This window comes from Apis laboriosa, unplaced genomic scaffold (genome assembly GCF_014066325.1).
Source record: "Apis laboriosa isolate Shangri-la unplaced genomic scaffold, ASM1406632v1 scaffold40_cov151, whole genome shotgun sequence".
NCBI lineage: Eukaryota > Metazoa > Arthropoda > Insecta > Hymenoptera > Apidae > Apis > Apis laboriosa.
The window spans coordinates 713219-736073 of record NW_025223180.1 but is presented as its reverse complement, the minus strand read 5'-3'; the positions used below and the strand labels follow the sequence as shown (position 1 = coordinate 736073).

The 22855-nt window shown below is 45.6% G+C and overlaps 1 protein-coding gene and 1 long non-coding RNA gene across 4 annotated transcripts in view; both read left to right on the top strand.

Annotated features, from left to right (window-relative positions):
* The first annotated feature begins 277 nt into the window (after positions 1–277).
* LOC122715967 lies at positions 278–19561 on the top strand. Its single transcript, XR_006346928.1, has 2 exons — positions 278–405; positions 16232–19561. It is a non-coding gene; the product is annotated as an uncharacterized LOC122715967 (long non-coding RNA).
* LOC122715966 overlaps positions 1815–22855 on the top strand; it is a 37191-nt gene continuing 16150 nt past the window's right edge. Inside the window, exons 1-6 of one of the 3 annotated variants that reach the window (XR_006346926.1) lie at positions 1815–2436; positions 7339–7577; positions 13932–14069; positions 14419–14556; positions 15193–16265; positions 17721–19561. Coding sequence is in view for 1 of the 3 variants with exons in the window: in XM_043938586.1 (XP_043794521.1) it covers positions 2076–2436; positions 7339–7577; positions 13932–14069; positions 14419–14556; positions 15193–15402 (1086 nt within the window). In the remaining 2 variants the exon portion in view is untranslated. Of the gene's footprint in view, positions 2437–7338; positions 7578–13931; positions 14070–14418; positions 14557–15192; positions 19562–22855 lie in introns of those variants that run through there. The other 2 variants (XR_006346927.1, XM_043938586.1) reach the window with 2 other exon arrangements.

The following is a 22855-nucleotide window of genomic DNA, read 5'->3' as shown; positions in this document are numbered from 1 at the left end:
CGCGTAATGATCCGTGTGGCGGATGGGATCACCTGTGAAACGCGGAACGCATAAGATCGGAGCGTTGGAGGCAAAGTCGAGATCGGTGGTCGGTTCGGATGCCGGGCTTGTACGACGCGCGGCAAGTGGGGATAAACCGATGGATCTCCGTTTAGTGGGGATAGCTGGTCGCTCGCGGGGAGTTATGAATGAGTCGTGGAGTCCTGACCCACGAGTGTCACGTGGAGGGGGTGGCGGTAGTGGCGGCGAACGTGAAGCAAAGGGGGAGGGATGCGGTCGGTGGCAGGAGGCGGTAGAACGTGCGGCGGAGGCGGAGGAGCAAAAGGAAAAGGAGGCCGGGGAAGAAGGAAGAAGAGGAAGAATAGGAAAGGAGAGAGAGAGAGAGAGAGAGAGAGAGAGAGAGAGGTAGAAGGAGAGAGAGAGAGAGAAAAAAAGAAGAGACAGAGAAAGAGAGAGAGAGAGAGAGAGAGAGGAGCGAGATGGATCGGAGATGGAGCGAGAGAAAAGCGAGAAAGCGAGCGACGAAGGAAGGAAGGGCGAGTACGAGGCGTACGAGTGGTGGGGGTAGGTGAGATTGACCGAAAGCGGGGTGTGGGCCACGTGCTTCGGTGGTTTTACAATCGTATATAGGCACCGGTCGACCGAGTGGCCACTACCATACACTGATAGTCGTACACCGAGGCCGCGCGCACGAGATAAAAGAGGAAAAGAACCGTGGCCGATCGAGAGAAGAAGGAAAAGAGGAAAGAGCGCGAAGGAGAGGAATACAATAGATAGAGAGAGAACGGGCAAGAGAAACGACCTACCGACAAGCAAGGCAGGCAGACAGACAGAAGTCCACCTTCCACTTCCATTCCCTTACGCAGGTTCACTCCTACTATAACGACGAACGAACAGCCAGCCTGCCTCTGGCTCGCTCGCCTGCCTATAGCTGCCTTCTCCTTCTCTGTTTCTATACCTACCTACCTACCTACCTACCTTCTCTGCGCCGTGGTTAACTCGGACAGAGGCGAGAGGTGATACATTCGATACACTCAGCCGGACGAGGGCGACGAAGACCTCAGTCACCTCCTGACATTCGGTATGGTACGACCTTACCCCACTGGCGTGCCAGTCCAGTAACTCGAGCTTCTCTTCTCGCGAGAACGAGAGAGAGAAAGAGAGAAAAAGAGGGTTCACCGTTGAAACGAAGTGATCATCGATAATAATCGGGCAACGCCGCTACGAAGAGACGAAGAGACAACGAGACAACGAGACGAGAGAGCCGAGAGCCGAGTGAACGAAGGGAAGTGGAGGATAAGAGAAGAGAAAAGTGTGGCACCGCACCACCACCACCACCCTTAACGGTGGCGTGTACGACGCGATACGACGCGACACCACCACCGCGCTTTCCTTCTTTTTCCTTTCCACGCGAACCCCCCTCCTCCCCCTCCCCTCCTCCCCACCGCCCCCCCCGTCTCTCTCTTTCTCCCTCCCTCCCTCCCTCCTCCCATCCTCCCCCCTCCCCCTCCCCCTCCTCCCGCCACATTCTTAAGCACCTACCGCTCCCCTCCTCCTACCTTCCTCTGAGACACCACTCGTAACCCCCTTCCCCCTCGTATAAGAATCAGTGCATCGCGTGTGTCGAGACCAGTGCCAAACGGGTTGTGATTCTGTGCGGACTCGGTTTTTCAAGTGTGATCCCCGCCGACTCGACTAATCTCGCCCAATCTCCTCCCCTCGTGTCGTGGACGCATCCTCCTCCATCGTCTTCGCGTCTCCCTCCTTCTCGTTCGTTCCCTTTCGTTCCCTTTCCGCGACATACACGCGAGTATACAACTGGCGAACATCTATCCATCCGTCTATCGCGCGAGTACACGCTCGATGACAAGGTATCACTGACCCGCGGCAGTCAGAGTACGCGGGGATACGCGCGAGAGGATAGAGGATAGGTCTCGCTCGCTCCTTGGCTGCCACGCGCCACCGCGAGTGCCTGCCTGCCTGCCTGCCTGACTGCCTGACTGCCTGACTGCCTGCCTGACTGCCTGCCTGCGTGCCACGAGAGTAGTGATCGTCGTCACAAGTGCTATGCGAATATGACGATTGGCGAGGATACGGCGATCGCTCACGATCGAGGGGAAATCGCGATGGAGGCGATTCTAGTTCGCGACCAAAGGACCACTTCGCACAGAGTTCTCGAACATCGAGCATCGCCGAATAAACCGATGGGGGCCGATTGCCCCGGCGTCGGGGCTACCGATACCAAATGGTACAAAAGAGTTCTGGATAAGAGCTTCCTATGCGAAGCTGCGATTAGTCCGACGATAGAGAGAAACGATCGGAACGAGAGACGCTTATCCCGTGATTCCGCGTGTCCTGTACCTGCTTTTTACGACGATCGAGGGATACGATCGAGACGCAACCCATCGTCAGACGTCACCGCGACCACGTGGCTCAGTAAGTCAAACTTACTCCACTACACCCGACGAATACGTTTCGTATTTCGCCGCGCGCGCTCTTTATCTCTATTTCTCTCGCGTTTTCTATTTCTTATTTTTTACTTTTTTTTTTTTTTCACGCTTCTCATCCTCTCTTCTCGCCGATGATTCGTTCGTTCTTCCTCTCCCGAGATAACGAGAAAATTTTTAATAATTCTATAAGTTGGGGATTCCTATTTGCTCTTCTCGTTTATTGGCGCGCGATCACGAAACGATGTTGAGCGACGTTCGTTCCTCAACGAGTAAGAGAATGCGAGAGAAGAGTGAAAGAAGATTTGTAAAAATACGATCGACGATAATTTTGAAAAGGAAAGGAACGAGCAATTCCTTGTTTGATCGCGAAATCTCTCGTTTTATAAAATTTAATAATCGTTAATCAATTAAAGAAAGAAAGAAAGAAGGAAGGAAGGAAAGAAAAATTTGAATATATCTCTCAATTGTTAAGAGATAATCGTAACGTTACGTTCGTACAGATTATTATTTTATCTTGACCGTTGTCGATGTAAAAGTTGCATCCTCTTTCCTGTCGCAACGTGTTCTCTGAATTGATACACATGCAGATACGGCCTGTATAACATTCGCGCTACATTGTTAACTACATTTGCATATTTATATATTCCTTCGAGTCGTTCTTACGGTTTCCTCGCAGCGATCGATATCGATCCATCGATTCCGTTTAACTTCGCTTCTCGATCGCGCCTCCTATTATCTAATATCAAGGTGAAAACTTAATTGGCCATCGTAATCGTAACATTAGAAATCGCACGGTCATCGTCGTATTTATTCCAAGCAACCCGATTAATAAGTCCGATTCTGACTCGTCGGAGGAGATTTCCTATCGATACACGAAACTTTTACTCGGGTTTGGTTTCGATTGAATTTGAACGCGCCTCCGTCAAGCAACGAGACTTACGATTCGCGAAATATCGTGATGAAGAATAAATCGTGCAAGTGTCATTCATTAACGTTTTAACGTTTTCTCTGTTCGTTGGCTGCGTACGGTACGCATCAACGCACACCTCACGCTGACTCAGAGCAAAATCAATACTTTCTTACGTAACGATAGTACAGCATCTTTCCCTGACTCTCCGTATTCTTCGTCTTCCTTCGCTTTTACTTTTGTTTCTCGTCGAACGATCGAGCGGACGGAAAACGGAAAACGTCTGGAATTCGATGCAACCCGCTCTTTTCCCTCCCTCTCTCTCTCTCTCACTCTCTCTCCGATTCATCGTGTAAATTGGCGGAGCAAGAGACCGAGATCTACGGTCGAGATCGGTTATTGCGACGAGTTTCGATTTTCTTCTCGCTCGAACGTTCTCAGCGCGATTAACACGTCTGGAATTTCACTTTTTCAGACGGAGCGTCGTAAAAAAAGAAAAGAGAAAAAAGGAAACGAAAGATAATCCACGCGTTTCGATTTAACGTGGCAGTTCGCCTCGTAAACGTGCCTCGCATTTTTCTTTTTCTTCTTTCTTTCCTTTTCGATTCTTCCTCCCCACCGATATACTCCTCCTCCTCCTCCTCGATTCGACGTCACTTTTCAACGTGTCGATGAACGCGTTAGTCATTCATTCTCCTCGTAACGAAGAAAATCCTCCTTATCTATTCCTCCTCCTCCTTCGAAATTGATCCGCTTGCGCGCAAAAAAGTAAACGTCGAAAACGTGTCGAAAACGCGTCGAAAACGCGTCGAAACGAGTGTCCCCCTCTTACGAGGATCGTAAACAAGTAAACGCTTGGCCGAGGACAGGCGCGCGATACGAAATCGGTGGGAAAAAAATGTGGCGAGTCGGATTGGAAGAGCGGCATGCGCGCTCGACACACCCACCTGTTGAACGTTCCCCGAGTCTGCTCGGGGGAGTCTGGCGATGTCGCGCCGCCTCGTGAAATTTTCACGCGTCGATTATCCTGCGCGATAAATCGACGAAGCGATAAATCGACGATCGATCGCGTTCGCGGAAATGGGGGAAGAGTAAAGAAACAGGGGCGAAATTGGAAAATTAGCGGGAGGCGATAAATAAGGGGAAATAACGGGGAGGGAATAAATGAGCGAAGGGGATATATAGAGAGTCTCGGGCGAGAGGATCGCGACCTACCGCAACGTAGCTCGGGTCCTCGGGCACAGACACGATCCGGACGATAAGGGGGTGGTGGCGGGACGGGCGTAATGGGGTATAATTGTCGCGAGCAATGCGAGGACAGTGCGTCATTACCGCATTTTTCACCATCTTCTTGCCGGCCAACCAGCGGAGATGCGCTCGCACCGGTGTCCACCGGCTTTGCGCGCCATACTTTTTTCCACGCGAGCGCGGGTTCTCAGGAATTTCGTTGGAACGCCGTCGCCGAGTGTCGTCGTTGAGGTAGGTCCTAGGCTGTGCGCGTACGTACTGTAGGCTGCCACACCGGGAGGGAGGGCGACGAAAGACGACGACGACGACGACCACCGTTAGATGACCGACGTCCCGCATGCACCGAAATAATAAACAGGCGCGCGTCGCGTCGCGTCGCGATTCGATTCGACTCGACTCGACGTATTTAAACTCGGCGGGTCGAGGGGAGAAAAAATATTGGGAAGGGAATGCGAGTGTCTCGCCGCGGAGATAACGTACGGATGTGTAGTTCGTGCACGAAGCAAATCGGATGATGCATTCCAGCCTGCAAGATTGCACGTTACGAGGCGCACAGGTGGCTGTTCGGATTTCTTACAGCTTAAGAATGCGAACTTGCCGGACGCGAGGCACCTATCATCGTAATTCCCTTCGCGGACAAATTTGGCCGGGCACACACGGAGGACACATCGTATGGCAATTAACTTTCAGCCGTGGAAAAACGCGGCGCAATTAAAGAAACTGGAGAAAGTACGTGGATGCGTATACTTTTGCGACGAGTAAGGAAATATAATCGCGGACGCGGCCCGATCGTTTACCCGGATCATGACAACTTGTGCTACGATAAAAATACTTGCCGCATTATCGAATAGACGTTTTTCCCCTTTACTTTTGCGCGCGACGAGATCTTAGGCTAACGATATCGTTTCCACGTTTCGCCTCCTAATCGGCGCCGTTTATTATAAACCGATCTTTCCCCTTTTTCTCCTTCTCCTCTCAACGCCAACCTCTCCTTCTCTTTCGCGAAAACGCGAAAACTTTCGAAAGAACGAAAGAAACGTGGAGGGGGGCGCCCGCGTTTTCGAAATTTTTTTCAAAACGCGATCGAAGGCGCGCGTGCCTTTTCTCCTCGATCCGATCCAGCGGGGACGAGGAGCGTTGCGGTGGTCGGGCGCGAATCGGACGAAAGGCTGAAAGGAGCGATTCGTGCAATTACCGGGTAGCAGGAAGAAAGGATACGACCGTTAGACGGTGCGGATTTCACGGTTACTTCGGGGCGCAAACTTCCCCGCGGCAAATTACTCTCTCGCCGAGACGCGAAACGCACTTAAGAGCCGCTTATTAATATGCGTTAAGTGTCCGAGGTGTCTCCCTGCCCTCCTCCTCGTCCCCTCCTTTTCGCTGTGTATCCTTCTTTCTCTTTCTCCGTCCGCTTATTTTTCTCCTTGCGACTCGAGAACGCGTCCGTCATGCGCGTTGCATCACGCGTATAGCTGCACATTAAAATTAAATTCGTTAGCGCCCGTACGATCGCACAACATACCTACATTTCCCTACGCAGTCCTTGATACGCACACCGTTACGCGCACACCGCACATACGCTTATCCCGATTCGTTCGCACCAATCTTTTTTTTTCCATTTCAAATCGACTCTTCCTCTTCTAGACCCCATCTACCTATACGCTTACGATTCGATCGAATTATATTCCATTAGAATCCCTCTACTTTTCATCGCATACTTGATACCCGATAGATGGTAAATCGATCGAACGAATCGACATTTGTGCGCGAGTAATCCTCACGCACGAGGTATACTCGCTCGTACAACGTAAGACCGGATAAAGACGACGACGAGGACGAGGACGAGGATGACGACGACGACGACGACGACTACGACGACGACGACTACAATAACGAGGACGACGACGACGACGATGTTTAAACGAAGAAGGAGAGAACTCGGTACGCGGTAGACTGGCGGTGGTTATACATCCTTCGAATGCGTATACGCGACTGGTGATGGTTTGTCGTCGTAGCGGTGCACGTGATCCCAGGCCCCTCATCAAGGGTCGTAACTCGTGAAATAATGCGACGACGAATTCGCGTGGATGTAATTCGACGATCGGTGATCCCGAAACTGCCGGATGATCATAAGACGGTCCCGATCGAAATCTACCATTTAGGCGCTTACTATCGAGGAAGACAGCATCCGGGGGTGGGAGGAGGGAGAAGGGGAGAAGGTAGAAGCAACAAGCCGGAAGCTCCGGCATGATTTCTCTCGAGGGCATCCTCCCCGAGAGGAGAGGATGCCCTCTTCTCTCTCTCTCTCTCTCTCTCTCTCTCACTCTCGACGTCAAATCGTTGATTATACCACCGAGTGAACTCGTTCTTATCTTCTTGATACACGGACAATTCGGTTAATAACGTATAACCGATGCAGTTGTCCGTGAACTTGGAAATAAGAGTATCGATATAATACCGTACAAATTAATCCAACTGCTCTTTCCACGCTTCCCAACCAGATTTTTCTACGTTTCGCGCCGAGTTGATCGACCCGAGATACGGAAGAATAAAATAAAAAAAAAAGAAAGAAAGAAAGAAAGAAAAGTGAATCATCGATCGAAATTAAAGAAACGTGATCGAGATGTATCGAAGATCGAAGACAATTCGCGAATAATATATACGAAACTCGGTTCGTATATACGTCATGGTGAGCATGGTAATCATTTGGGCTGTGTTCGATTTGACTTTCAGGGTTAGGCAGTCTTTTGGTGATCTTGCTGGTGGTCTCGGTGCACGCCGCTCCAGCGATGACCCTCGAGGACAAACGACTGAGCTCGACCCCCAAGTGGGTGAATCCTTGCGGCCTCGCGGCCGAAGATTTTACCGGAGATTTGGAAGTGGTGCAGCTCACGGACTCGCAGCTCCTTCATCAGGTCGTCGTTCAAGCGAAAACAGCGCTGATGCACGCCAAACTTTTTCGCGACGATTACGTGAGTACGCGTATTCTTATATTATATTCCTTCCCCTCCACCCCTCTCCGCCCCCTGTTTCGCATCCAACCAGCATCCACCAACCGAGAGATCCGTATCACCTCGGGAAAAGCATCGACGATTATCTTCGATCGAAATGTGTCGAAAAAACGGTGAAACGGTCGTGGAATATTTCGAATTAAAGGAAGGTTGGTTACGCGGTGGTTGGACACCGCGTTCGTTCGTTTTCTCGATCGAATATTGGCGCGAGTTCGCGGCGATCGGAGACCAAGATGAAAAGTTTATCAATGGTTCAATAATTACTGACGTGACTTCTGGCGGGGGATCGGACGGGGAAAGGGGACATCGAGCGGAAGGCAGTTATGGCAGTACTTCCGGTCGTACGGCCGTTGATCGTAGAGTCGCACAGACCTTCGAAAGAGATCTCGGACTTACGAATCGTTTTTTCGTCGAGAATACGCTTTCGATATTCACGCGCCCGATATTTTCTTCTTCTCTCCCCCCCCACGTTCTCGTGTTCTTCTAACGTTTGATTAAATTGCGTTGCCTCGTGTAATTTCACGTATCGAGGAAAGTTGACACGGAAATGCGAATAAATTAACCGCGTAACGTATGGATGGATAACACATAGAGGAAAACGAAAGTGGAGCGAAAATGAGAATGAAATTTTCGAGATTCGAAATATTTCGCGTGAATCCCAATGATTTACTTTCGCTGATTTACTTTATTTGGAAAATTCGTCTCTCATCGTATTAAATTTCCCCGTTCGTTCTCCACGATTTTATTTCAAACTTCCTTCTCCGATTTCCTTTTTTCTCGCGCCTATTCGTTTTTTCCTCTTTCCTTTCTTTCCTTTTTAAATCGTCACTACTGCGTTGCTCGTAACGATAATGATTCATCTTTATCGAAGTAATTAAACGTTCCATCATCGATATTCGAACGCTCGAATATCTCCATTTCCTCGCTGAATGGATTGGAAAGCGATCAAAATTACCCCGTTTCTCTTATTGCGAATATATTAAGCGCAATTTTTATTACACGTAATTGTAGATTGGAAACGCAAAATGTTATAATCGCCGGAAATAAAATTGGAAACGAAACGAAAGAGAGGAGAGGCGAGTTTCGTTCCCCTCGCGTTATATACTCGAACATTGTTGCCATTTGTCAAGAATTGTACAAAGCCAATACAAAGGCAGGTAGCTCGTTGGCCGCGGTTTTTTTTCTTTTTCGCGAATATCATCAAACGTGTAAGCGATCTTGAGGGAGGAGGAGGAGGAGGAGAAAGAGAGAGAGAGAGAGAGAGAGAGAGAGAGAGATAGATTCGTGCGACCGCGCACGGAGATCCTTTCGTTTCGAAAGAATCTTCCCAGCCGATCGTGCCTTATTATCTCTAACCAAGGACAATAAATCACGGGACCGGGTTCGGCCTCTCTCGTTGCTCAAGGTTTCTCTTCTGAAACGATCCGAAAAAAGAGACGTGGAAACCGCAGGATCGAATCTACGGTTACACACGCGAAACTTTACTCTCGTTTTTTAGGATAGATTAAGATCGTCCGCCCCCCTAGTTATGCATCGTGCACACACATCGTGTCGACACATCGTTCCGGGTCTCTGTATATATATATATATATATATATATAAAAAATACATAATAACCTGACTCATCCGTCGCTTTCTTTATTTACAATTGCGGCATACAGTTACGCGTATGCGGTTTTCTTTTTCTTCCGATCATCGGTTTTCGGAAGCGAAAGCAAAACAAAAAAAAAAAAAAAAAAAAAGAAAAAAAGGAAAAAAAAAAGGAAGAAAAGACAGATATCGAGTGAAGGAGAATCGAACGGCCATCTCTTTACGAGAAGAAACGAAATATTCGATTCTCTACGCTTATGCAGCCAATATTTGCCTACGCGAAGCGAGTGTGTACGACCGAGAGAAAATTAGCATTCATCGCGTGCGACCATAAAGGGTATTTGTGTGTCTCTCTCTTTCTCTCTCTCTCTCTCCCTCCCTCCTCGTACGTACAGGGCTCGTTCCGCCCTGTGGCCATTCCACCAAAGTCACATCGTTACATCATCGTTCCACGATACTCGATACCGATGTTTTCTAACTAAGTCAGCGCATAATCCGATATCGTTTCGTTCGCTAACATTCTCTCTCTCTCTCTCTCTCTCTCTCTTCTTCTCCCCGATACTCCGTCTTTTTCTCCCTCTTCTTGGGAAAACGAACGTTGTTCGCGATATCGGGCAACGGGTTACGCCATTTACGAAGAAACGTGTTCCGCCGAATAGCGCAAGAATTATTATAATTCGTTACGTATCCCTTTTCCGTTTTCGGCCAACGCTTGCTTCGATCGTACGACGAAAAACGACGCCCGCTTCTTACCGATACCGATTCTAGGCGACGCACTGTCTGGTGGTCCAGTGATGTCATCGGCCGACTCGTTATCGTCCCCACCGACGACACGTCGTAGAGAGAGAGAGAGAGAGAGAGAGAGAGAAAAGATAGATAGATTAACCGCGGATACCGAGAAGCGGGCAAGTTCGTGAGAGAGGGAGTGAGATCGGTCTCCCGCGTGCACGTGGCGTGCGATTCGCGATACTACCATTTCGATCCTCGAATCCTCCGTGTTTATATCCCGATACAGCTTTGAGCTAGAGCTAGGAGGAGGAGGAATTCGAAACAGCCGCGACGATTACTTATCGATACATACGGGATAATTAGATACGAAAACTCGTTTGCCACAGGATGCATCGTTCGTTTTCGCCGCGTTGGCGTTTTACGCGGTAAACATCGGCAGAGGATCGGTGTTGACGCGTCCTTGCGAGATGCTCGTGAACGAATCCGATATTCTGTTCTTCGTGGATAGGAAGTCCGACGTCTACGAGTCGCGTATACGCGCGTCGGTACGTGAAGGAATCGGATAAAATATCGGAAGCGGAGGATTCCAATAAATCAGAATCGGAAGCTGCCCCTCCCCGCCAAGGATGGGGCATCTATACACCACACCGGCACTCCGCCTGCATACTAAAGCGCACACCGGATATACAACCCGCCAGTGCATTTACTCACCTCGATACATTCAGTACGCACTACGACACGTAGTTTTCTGCTACTCCTTCGCCTGGATGTCGATCCGTACGCTTTCATTCAATGCTGACACGTTTTCTTTTTCCCTATTTTTCCTCTTCAAATAAGTTATATTATCGCGAATATATCTCCGATATTCTTATTTTTCTTCTCCTCGCGAAAATCTTTTGTTCTCTTAAATTATAATTTTTTTTTTTTTTTGGTTTTTTGTTTTCGTTCTTGGCTAAAGAAGCTTTGTTCGTGGTAGATCTAAAAACTTTTTTCAAAAAGTCGAAGAATTATAAAGATACATTTTTGCCAGAATTTTGTTTTCCCTCGATTCGAGAGAAAAATCGCTCGTTCTCTCGGAAACGGAAATTACGCTGTCTTCGATTCTCTGTTATTCGATCGGGGGAAGAAATTTTTTTCGGGGGTAAATTGGGGTAAATTGGAAAGGGGGAGGATCGATCGAGGGGAATGGAAATGGAATGGATTCGCATTCCTCCCTTTGTGTCCCGTGGAGTCGCGAGCAGCAGGGAAGCGAGGCGGTTCGATCGGTTCGAGGCCGTCGCACCGAAATTTTATAACTTCTAATAAGCGGTGGAGCGGTGAAGCCGCGCTAGAAGAAAGACCGAGAGGCTAATTGATTTTGACGGGTCCTCGGGAGTACCGCAGAGAGACCATACCTACTCTTGCCAGCCTACTTCCTGTCAGTTTTCAGCCCGGTTTTACGATTATTCGTGCCTCGGTGTGGCCGAGGAGACTTTTACGAGGCACAAAAGACCCGCGTCTCAGATTTGCTCGCCGCCAGTGGTTGTTAGCGACAATTCCTTTCATTCTTCCCCGTTTCTTCTCCCTTTTCCTATTCGTTCTCTCGCTGAAACCTTCTCGTGACCGGCTTCGAACCAGCAACAATACGAGAAACCCACGCATTTCACCTGACCTGCGGAATATTCGCGACCCCTTCGTTTCTAAATCGATAAAACACGACCTTTTGCTTTTTTTTTCTTCCTTCCTTCCTTCCTTCCTTCCTTCCTTCCTTCCTTTCTTTTTAACCGGTCGAAAAACCGCGCGTTTTTACACACGATTCCTCCTTTCCCTTTCTCTTTATCAACTGATTAAGAGAAACTGAAACGAGACGAGACGAAATCGAATGGTATTTTTGCACCGACTCGATGCGTTCGATTGGAATTCGTCACGCTTTAAATTCGGATGGGAGAAACGAGATTGGAAGAAACGTGTGTAAGGATACATTTTAACGCGTATTTATTACGGGAACGGTTCGCGTAAAATAATCGTAAAATTTATTTAATTGGCCATTCGATCCCCCCTTGTACGCTTCGTTCGAGAGTTCCCTGGACGGAATCAATGTTACACGGATTAGCGATAATAACGGTTCGTGACCGCTTCGTTTTAATCATCGTGTTTAACGTTTCCAATACAAAGTCTCTCTATTTTTTCCGAAAAGCCACTGTATCCCTCTCCGTTGAAGGGTTTCGCAACGGATTTGGGCGAAGGAAAAGGATCGATTACCGATCCAATAGGAACCACTAGTTTCTGATAGTCGCGCGAGATTATTGCGATATCAACGAGAATTCGATCGTGGTTCGACCGAATTAGTCCGCTTTCGTCTTTCGACATCGTTTCCCTCTTCCATTCTTTCGATTCACGTGTTTCACCTTAACGTCTTCCTTTCGAGGGAAGAAAGGAATTGTTATTCGTCTAAAACTCATCGATCAGTTTTTCCTCTTCCCTCGTTCTTCCCAGTTGCAATGATATCGAAAGTAAACGATTTATAACGTATCATTACCGACATAGCTCTCAGGTTGCCGCATACTTTTCTAGTTGTTTGCTTGTCAAAGTATTATCGCGGTCTGCGGGTCGTGAGAGTAATATCGCGTGATGATTATTTCCATTCCATGGGCCAGATAAGGGACTTGGATAGCCACGTTATCTGGTGCGGGCCAGCTGGTCCAAGATGCGAGGTCGAAGACATGTTCAATGACATACATACCTAGCTGCTTATGTCACGGACCAAGATCGAACGATTTAAAGTAGTAAACTTTGACGATCTTTAATTATCGAGCGAGCCGATGCCCACGTTAATAACATTTCCGTTAGAAATGCCTAGAAATAGAAATATCGCGGAGATGGAGGCAAAATGATAAAGCCACTTCGATGATTTATCGTTCGAAACGTATACATAAACGTTATACGCGAGAAGAGGATCGACTATGATCGATCAAGCCAATTATCGATCGAATCGTCGCGTGAAATCAATTCCCTTTCCGCCGAATCGCGATTAAAATCCCTAGAAGAAGAAGAAGGGACACCGACGATGACGATGTAAAGCGGCGAGAATTTTCGCGGGAAACGTTTGGACGCGTGCCGTTGCGACCTTGCGATCGCGTTAGATCCTTTTATATCAGCGGTTCGAGTTTCGCGGAACGAAATGGTTCGTTCGTGATGAAGCGGTGTCCCGAACTCGTTACTCTCCTCCTCGTTTCCAGTGATTCACAACGCGACTCGCCACGCGGAATATCCGAATCTTGGAAACTCGGATCTCGAATTTCGCCTCGAGACTCGACAGCTGATCCCTGAGCTTTGGAACGCGACGCAGCTGATCTCTTGGCGATGGATCTCTGGTAATCTCTCGTAAAAAGGCAGGAATATGCGTGGCAGCTCGGTGTATTGGGGGAAAAGTGAAGCGAGGCGATTCGTAGCTCGAGGCGGGCGCGTGCTGTTCGGGCACAGGGATAGTCGCGGCTATGCCTGGCAGGGCTTACTCATCATCCGTCAGTATGGCCTGTCCACTGTTCCCATCGTACCAGGAACCGGGGGGATATCGAGATCGCGAACGGAGAGGCGGTGTTGCCTCGTTTTAATCGGTGACTAAACTCGCTAACCTGTTATTGAACCATACTGCTCCCATAATGAAGGTGCAGTGAGAAATTTTTGCATATAAATGAACCGCCTCGCGCTAAAGACGTTGAAAAATAAAGACATTTTAGCGTTTTCGATGGCCGATCATTGCTACCTTTGACGCCCGAATATAGGCTTATATTGGAACGTAGCATAACATTTAACGCGGGAAAAAATATTATAATTAGAACCTTGTTTCGTTAAAATTTTGTTACTTTGCGTTACTCCCATCCATTTTTTTTTATAACCCTCCTCCTCTTCTTTTCCTCTCGTTCTCTCGTCGTTCTCTCGTCGTTTTCTCGTCGACTCGTCTATTTTTTCGATCAATCGCGTATATTCAATTTCTTTTTTCCCATTCTTTTATAGGCTAGAAGAACGTACAAAATCGACTTTGCCGATCTACATTCGACCTTTAAAGATCATTACAATTGGCTTCCTGGCCCGAACGAAATTCCCAAGGAACTAGGAGAGAACCTGAATCAAGAATACCTTGACAGATTAGAAGTATGTAACGATCTTTTTTTCTTTTTCTTTTTCTTCTTCTTTCTTTTTTTTTTTTCTTTGTATGCACAAACACGATGTACCTTGATCGACGAATTATCGTTAGTACAAAAAAGAGAACTTGAACTCGAGATGTGTCGCGTGCACTTTATTATGCAAATGTTATTTCTCCTGCGATAATCTCACAATTTTGTATATTATAATTTTATATCGTTCTTTCGTTAAAGAGAAAATTTTTAGTTTCGAAACGATCAAAAACATATTGATTTCCAAATCCAAATGAGGCAAAATTCTCAGGTATAGAAAATGATCGAATTGTTTTGACAAAAAAATGCATTTTTCGTTTTCGCAGCTCGATACAGCCCTCATCGACGCGTATGAATACATGCAAAAGTATGCCGTGGGTCTGGAACAGATTGTTTGGGATCAAGAGGATCTTCAACTCGAGTTTCGCAACCAATTTAAGGAGACCGAATACAAACTGCGAACGGTGAGTTATTTTTTTTCTCTCTCTCTCTCTCTCTCTCTCTCTCTCTCTCTCTCTCTCAATATTCCAATATTTCTTCGCGAATTATTTTTCATTCCTCCGGTAAAAGAGAAAAAAGAGAAGAAAAAAGAAAAGAAAAGAAAAAGGGGGGGAGGGAAAAAAAAAGAAAAGAATTATTGAACAACTTTCACAATGGTACCGAAATCTCACCGAATGCTATTAGCCTGAATCACGTTACTTGCATTGTCGCAAACGCGATAAAAAAGGCACTTTGCTTTTACGAGTTTGACGCAAAGTTTGCGCGACAAAACATTCGAGCCGCGTAAAAACGTTTATAGACTTATCGTCCATTCAACTGCAATTTGGATCACTGTTCTGTCAGCTTTTACCCGATCTCCCTTTAATTTCTCGGTTTCTGTTCTCCTTCTTCTTAACGGTTAACGGAGCAAAAAGAACGTGAAAATATTTTAGATATCTTTTTCCTTTTTTTTTTTAATTACTAATAATCCGAATCGTTCGAATTCGAAAAGTTTCAAAAGAAAAAAAAGAAATAATAATAATAATAATAATAATAATAATAATAAAAAAGAGAGAAAAATCGATTCGATTTCCATAACATTGGAAAATGTACGTTTACAGGTGCTGTGCGAGCTGCAGGTAGCGCTAGTGGAACGTCAACTGTCGTCACGGCCAGACGTGACACGGGACATCATGAAGTCCGATTTCCGGAAACAATCTTCGGAGACGCATCGAAATTTACGCGATTGGTTGATCTTTCGGGATTACATGAACGGGCTTGAATACGTGATACAGGTGTTCGAACACCTACGCCGTGGACTTCAATCCTGAGGGTGGCAAGGCGGAAGCCGAAGAAGGGCTACCAGGCGACGACTCGCCCATCTCAGGAAACCGGACCAACCCTACCTGGATGGCCATCTCTCGTCATAAGATCGGAGAAGAAAACAGGGGAAGAACCTAGACGGTTCTCCAAGCAGGTCAGGGGCTATTTAACCCGTCTCGGTTCCAGTCGGATGTGATCTCGAATGGCGACGATCGGCCTATCCGTCGGTCACCGGATCATCACCCAGTGTCGAGCAACCGCGTAATAAAGTGAAACCGATGGATATTCCGTATTCGTTCGAACGTGTGAAACGTGTCAAACGCGCGCGCGCGCGTGTGTGTGTGTACATATATATATATATATATATATATCTCTGTTGCGAGTTGTTGACTATCGTTAAGTGACTTTGAAAACGTTGACGAGAGAATCGTGAAAGAAAATCGTGTCCACGTTTCCCGTCCATCTTCTACACACGCATACACACACACACACACATACACACACGTACACGCACATCGTCATCGTCATCGAGAAGATCATCGGGAGAGGCATCCGGCGAAGAAGTGAGAATAACAACAGCAGGAAGAAGAAGAAGAGTCGTACGATGATCAACAGCCCATTGGCTTTCGCCGCTGTAAATTCGTGTGCGAGATGTATATATATATATATATATATATATATATTGAATTTCGCATGCATTTATGCTAGCACGCGTTCCATTGTGTGTTCCACGCGTGAAAATTCATATCCAAAGTATATAATAATCGTAACGTGAAAAAGAATAAAGATGACGGATCGAAGAGGAAGGATAGAGAAGCAGTTTCTCGAGAGAGAAAGAGAGAGAGAGAGAGAGAGAGAGAGAGAGAGAGACGTCTTATCGTTCGTCAATGAGATTTTCCATAGTCGGTTGAACGAAAAACGTATTGTATCTAGTTTCTCGCATTATTTGATAGAGCTGCTTTTTTTTTTTTTTTTCGTATTTTTCATATCCTATTCGACGAATAAATCTTTTTTTTTATTAAAATTACTCTACGACGTTTTACCGGTGGACGCCTAGCTTTTTTTCCTTTTATTCGTTATTTCGACGATATATAATTTTATCTTAATAGAGAGATTTCATTTTTAATCGGGAAAATTGTTCAAAATGGAAAGACTCGATCGAGATAACGTATCATCGATGAAGGTATAATATATCGTCGATAATCGTTGTTTCCGTTACAATATATCTATTTTATTTTGAATAATTCTCCCCTTAAAAATGATAATTTGTATTATCGTTTTATTTTATTGGAATAAAGCAGCGATATCAAGGAAGCGGGCGATTCGAGGAGATTTTTATTGATCGAGGATCGAGGATTGAGAAACGAAAGGAAAGGATAAGACGTGAATGAGATCGTGCCGAAAGAGGGGGAAAAGGAAGGATTCGGAGGGAATCCGTTTAAACGAGCTTGTACACCGCAGCGGTGTTATTATCCTAAGTATACAAGAATATACAGTATTCGCGCTTTAACTTAGATTATTCGCGTCGTATCAAAATAAATTTTACGTGTATGTTTGTCGCGTGTATCGTCACGCGAGCCGAGGAAACGAGCACAAAATCGTTGAACACGTCAACTGATTGAAACGCAAAACTTTCGACGAGCCGTTCGCGCCCCGTTCTTAATCCTATGTAATAATTTATTATCTAACTGTAATATTATTATATTTGTATTTATTCAGATTATTTATTTTATTTTTGTAAAGATTTTACATGTCCGATCAACTGTATTTAAAGTGTCTAGTTGAGCTTAAAAATTATCTAGAGTATAACAGAGAGAGATACAGAAGGATATATAATTATAATTATTATTATTATTATTATTAATTATTATTATTAATTATTATCATTATTATTATTAATATTATTAGTAAAATTTTTTAATAGTATCGTAGGGGAAGAAGAAGGAAACGCACCGAAGCGGCCGACGCCATTTTACGTTACGCGCCGCGCTGCTGCTGCAATCTCCCTTCGCTTCACGTATCTTTTTCACGGTATGCGAATATAGAAATTTATTTGAAAGACAACGATTGGCAAAAATTCGTTTCTCTCGTATTTTTTATTCGTTGCGAGGATTATATCCTGGTAAAAAAAAGCGTAAAAAAAAAAAAAAAAAAAAAAAAAAAAAAATGAATATTCGGTTAACATTAAATCGATTTTTTTATCCGACATTGATTCGATGGATGGCCTGTTAGAAAAATTCTTCTTTTTCTTCTTTTTTCTTTTTTCTTTTTCTTTTTTTCCCCCTTTTTTTATACATATATATACACACATATATATACATAGCAGAGAGAGAGAGAGAGAGAGAGAGAAAGCTTCATACTTCCGTTTTAGATCTAGCGATATCCGAGACTGTTGCGAACCGAACGAAACGCCATCTTCTACGATACTCGAAAGCGCTATGTTTTTATCTTAAAAATATCTTTTAATCTCTGGAGAGAATTTTAATCGTTCGACTCAATTCGATTTTATCTCTATCGATTTTTCTATCATTTAAACCTTTTATCCAAACCTGTTTTTTTTTTTTTTTTTTTTTATTTCATCGACTTTCGTGTCTAGAAGAGAGCGTCGCGTTAAGTTTTGGCGTCGATATTTGCTCGAAGACGGCCGACCTCACAGATCTTTTCGTACTTACGATTTATCCTCGAAGCTTAGAGACAAGGTTTAAATCCATGTTGTGTCCTGTAAAAAAAAAAAAAAAGAAAAAAAAAAGACAGAGATCGTCGTACTTTTTACGTACTTTTACGTTTTAATTCTCGTGTCATCGGCGGCCTATCAAGCTTATCATAGGTAAAGAAGAAGTTGATAAAAGTGTTCGAAAAAAATTCACGGGTTAATCGTATTGTGTGATTTTCTTTTCCTTTTTTTTTTTTTTNTTTTTTTTTTTCCCCTCTTAAGTGTACGCGCATTAAACGAAACTTTGAATTTTCATATCATCGTATCTGTGATATGCATCGCCCTTCGTAAGATTTATCATCTTTGAATCGCACTGAGTCTTCTGCCGAGGGAGAAGTAGAGAGAGAGAGTATACGAGAGTGTGTGCTTTAATTTGAAATAACGAGAGAGAGAGAGAGAGAGAGAGAGGGAGAGAAAGGCCGATCTATGTGGCAATGTCGATCTCATAAATCGATCTCGAATACGCATTTTCCATTTTATCACCGCTATTTTATATGTTTTTTTTATTTAATAGATCATTTATCGTTTAAAAGTATCGATCATTTTCTAGCATCTTTTTCATTTTTTTAAAATAAGAAAGACTGCCACTGTTTAAGTTCGATCGTTTCAAATAATCGTGGAATCGAGATCTATTTAAAAATTATTGTTCGTTCGATCGGAAATTTTTTTCTTTTTCAATCAAATTCGGCAATTTAATAATTTTCGATCGCAAGCAGCAGCGCAGCTTGTTCGAGCGTCGTCGATTAGCAAAATAATCCTACCGATTGCCGATATACGAATGCTGTTTTTATTATTATTATTATTATTATTATTATTATTATTATTATTATTATTAGTATTAGTATTATTATTATTACTATTATTATTATTATCATTATTATTATTACTATTATTATTATTATTATTATTATTATTATTATTATTATTATTATTATTATATATTCCAATCGACGACACAATCGAAATTCACAATTCTATTAAATTATCGTGAACGCGGGTATTTTGTTTCTCCGGTTATATTTCTCTACATTAGAAAACAGCGTACCCGCGTGTAAAGATACGTGGAACGTGCCGTGCAAAATGATACGATGCATCCACCTTATTCTCCAACTGTTCTCCATTAGAAGAATCCGTTTCTATCCGAACGATAGGAAAGAAACAATCGGTATTATCGATACGATCGTAAGGAAAGAAAAAGTATCGATTCGGGATTGACGAGTTTTGCAGGCACGTTCCGCGGGATCGATATACGCGCGATATACGGCAAATTGTTATGTAAGATAATTATCGGATCGCTTGGTATAACGTTGTACATAAACGGATTTGATGATATAGAAAGCTACGAAATATAATTATGTATGTGAATATGTAATAATATGTACACGGGCCCCTCCCCCGCAACGCCCGATTGCTCTGTTGTATCATATTAAACCAAAGACAGTTTGAACACGGAACAACACGGAGTTTCATTTCAAAAAAAAGAAAAAAAGAAAAAAAAAAAAAAAAAAGGACGAGAAAAATTTCCTCATCCCCCGCGATTCCCTTGGCCGGGAATCGGGAAATTTTGGCGCGAAATTTTGATGAAAAAGACGAAATCTCGTGGTTCTCGGTGTTCGTGGGTCTCGATCCCGTTGCTGAATTTGCCGTGGTGGAGAGCGAGCAAGAAGAAAAGACTCGGCCGTTTCCCATGATCAATGGCCGTGGTCGTGGTGCCGTCTACGTCTTCGATGTTTGAGAGGAAACGCGTAAGTACATGATCATCGTCCCGGCCACGGCTCTGTCCCAAGCCGCCGTGTTTACCCATGCTGTTAGCTCGTTGTCATCGCTCTCCCAACTTACCTTCTCATAAGGATTTCCACTTCACTCGTGCTGACCGTCTGTTTGACGATACCTGCCCCGTCTTCCCTTCCCTGTCGCTCGCCCAGGTGGTTTCCCGAGCGCCGCCAAGGTGTCAATGTTTTGCCTAGCCATTAAGATCGTTAGTCCTCCTTCCTGTATCGTTGCGCGTATTTGGTCGGAGAGAACGATCACCGACGATCGCGTTTCTATCTCGTGTCGTATCGCATCGTTCCGAGTTTTGCCCCGAAATCGAAATCCAATTCTATATTATCCTTTCGCGATCGAACGGGTAAAGAAGTGATCGAGCGGCTAAGAAACGTTACAGCGGTCGAACGTGTACAGAGATAGAAACGTGTGAGAGAGGAGACGAGTATTTAAGGCCGGTTAACGGAGAGCGAAGAGAGGAAAGATGGAATTCGGAAAGGAGCCGAAAAAAGGATGATTCGCCGGTGTCTTGGACGACGATGCAGGTAGGGATCGACGATCGGATCTCATGCGGCGAGGTATGAATGAGTCGTGAGAAGAGGGCAAAAAAATCGGTCGGTACCATGAATGGGTGGGAAAACTGCGACGTTCCCGCGGAGAATCCTCTCTTTCTCTCTCTCTCTTTTTCTCCTCTTTCTTACCCCAGTCTCTTTCGTTTTGCCCGATCCTCGATGACGGCGAAGTGCCGACGATCCTTTTGCACTTGGTTTCGAAGCGAGAGAAGAGTCCTGGGAGCGGTCCGGAATCGTCTAGCCTCCGTAGCCGCGGGCAAATACTTCGGCTCCTTTCAGCTCGAAAAAAATAGGAGGCCTCGTTGTAATTAGGACAGTGCGCCCGCATGGCCTGTTGGATGGAGTCTCTCTCTCTCTCTCTTCACCATTCTCCTTCATCACCCACTATCTCGCTCCTCCTGTCCTTCTCCATTACCCGTCCATCGTCTCTTTTCGCCTCTCCCCGTCCTTTGCTCCCTTCCTCTCTCGTCCTTGAATACCCGAAGCCATCCTGCCGCTACATTCCTAGTGACCCTCGAGACAACTTTCAATAACGTTGAGACAAAAGGCTTCCAAAGTTGAGTGGACCCGTGGCGGCGGAACGCCTCGCGCGCGATGGGATTGCTCCGCGTTTAAAAGGACCCGTTCCACCCTTTCCTCTCCATCCGACTTACCTTAAACTGTATATATATATATATATATATATATATATACGGGGTCGAGTTCGATGGAGAAAAAAAGAAAAGAAAAGAGAGATCGCGAGATGGAGAGGAAAAGAGACTCCGATGGCGTTAACAGAGTCGTCGATCGAAACCCGATCCCCTTCCACACAACGATATTCTATCTTTCGTTCCGTCGCTTCGAAACGACTCGAAACGACTTTGTTATTAGATTTATCGCTTCTGGAGAAAAATGCCAAATCGTGTCTCGTTGATTTTCTGAAATCGAAAATCTTCTCCAGGATGAAAGAAAGAAAGAAAGAAAGAAAGAAAGGAAGAAAGAAAGAAAGAAAGAAAGGAAGGAAGGAAGGAAGGAAAAAGAAGAGAAAAGATGGCTTAAACGGTGTATCGATTTACCGAGGCGAATCTAGATAGGAGCAAGTGATGCGTAGGATCGGAGGACGCGGTTTCTCTCTCGGTCAATGTCGAGATGGGTTCAGAGAAAAGAGGTGGCGTTTGTGGGAACCGTGAGACCGCTTCCGAGAAGGTTGGACAGCGCGTATATAGACGGAAAAAAGAAGGTGGACGGAGAGGAAGATTGGGAAGGAGTGGGGTGGGGAGGAGAGGAGGGGGCGGCATTATGGAAATTCGGACGTTCCGCAAGATTGGCGTTTTTTCGCGTGGCGGTTCTCGGCGAGAGAAGGATGATCGGTTCGCGGTGGTTCGAGGCGCACGATTGTCGTCGGCCAGCTGCGGCGGGCCAACGAGATGCATTTTGTCGCGAGATAACGCGGCGTGGACGATCGGGGCGCGTGGGTGGGACGGGCGATAACCGGTGAAACACACGAACACTTTTAACGACTAATTGCCGTAGATAGGCGAGCGGTGGAGAAGTTGGGTGTGGAACTGGTATATACGGTTGATCGTCGTCCTCGCAAAATGCATGGGAACCGAACTCATCTCACCGATGCGTGCGTCATCCTTTCTGTATCCATGCTGGATTTCCATAACGATCTTCATCTCCGCGCGCAACCTGTTGCCTCTAAATAACCAACCGCCTGTATCGACGTTGAACGATTGCTTCCAACTGAATAATTTTCGTTTCTCCAATTTGCGTTTATCGTTTTCTTCGTCGTCGGTTAATTTTCTAATTACTCACCGGTGCAACGAATATATATATATATATATTATCGCGTGGAATGGAAATTACAGTTACGCGAAAGAAACAAGACGGATGACGTAACCGTAGGTCGTTTCGCGAAGGAGAGAAAAGGCAGCGTGTGTCGTGTCCATTACGGATCGTTACAGATCTTTCAGGCCCTTATGGGAAGTGGTCCGGCGCGAGGCGAGGAGGAGAGAAGAAGAGGCGGTTTAGCGGCGGTGGCGAAGGTTTAAGAACGTAGTCTCGTAGCGGGACGACGAGGTCGCGACATCGTGACCACGGCCAGCCACTGATTTACATATTGTCCACCGGTGAACCAGCATCGCGGGCTCTTTGTTTTGGAATGCCTGCCGAGAGCGAGGAGAGGAGCCTTCCCTCCTCTTCGTTTTTCTCGGCCAGCCTCTCTTTTTCTCCCCGGCTTCGTTCGTAATAGCGTCCAGATCCCGACGCCGGTGCTATCCACCGAACCACCAACGTCGATCTCCTCGAGAACTCGGAGAGAAGGCGTCGAGGTAATGCATTCTCATTTTTCGAACGGCGACACCCTTCCTGCTCCTCCATTCGCCGTGTACCCGACCACGATCGCCAGATTAGAAAATTCTTCTCGTCGCT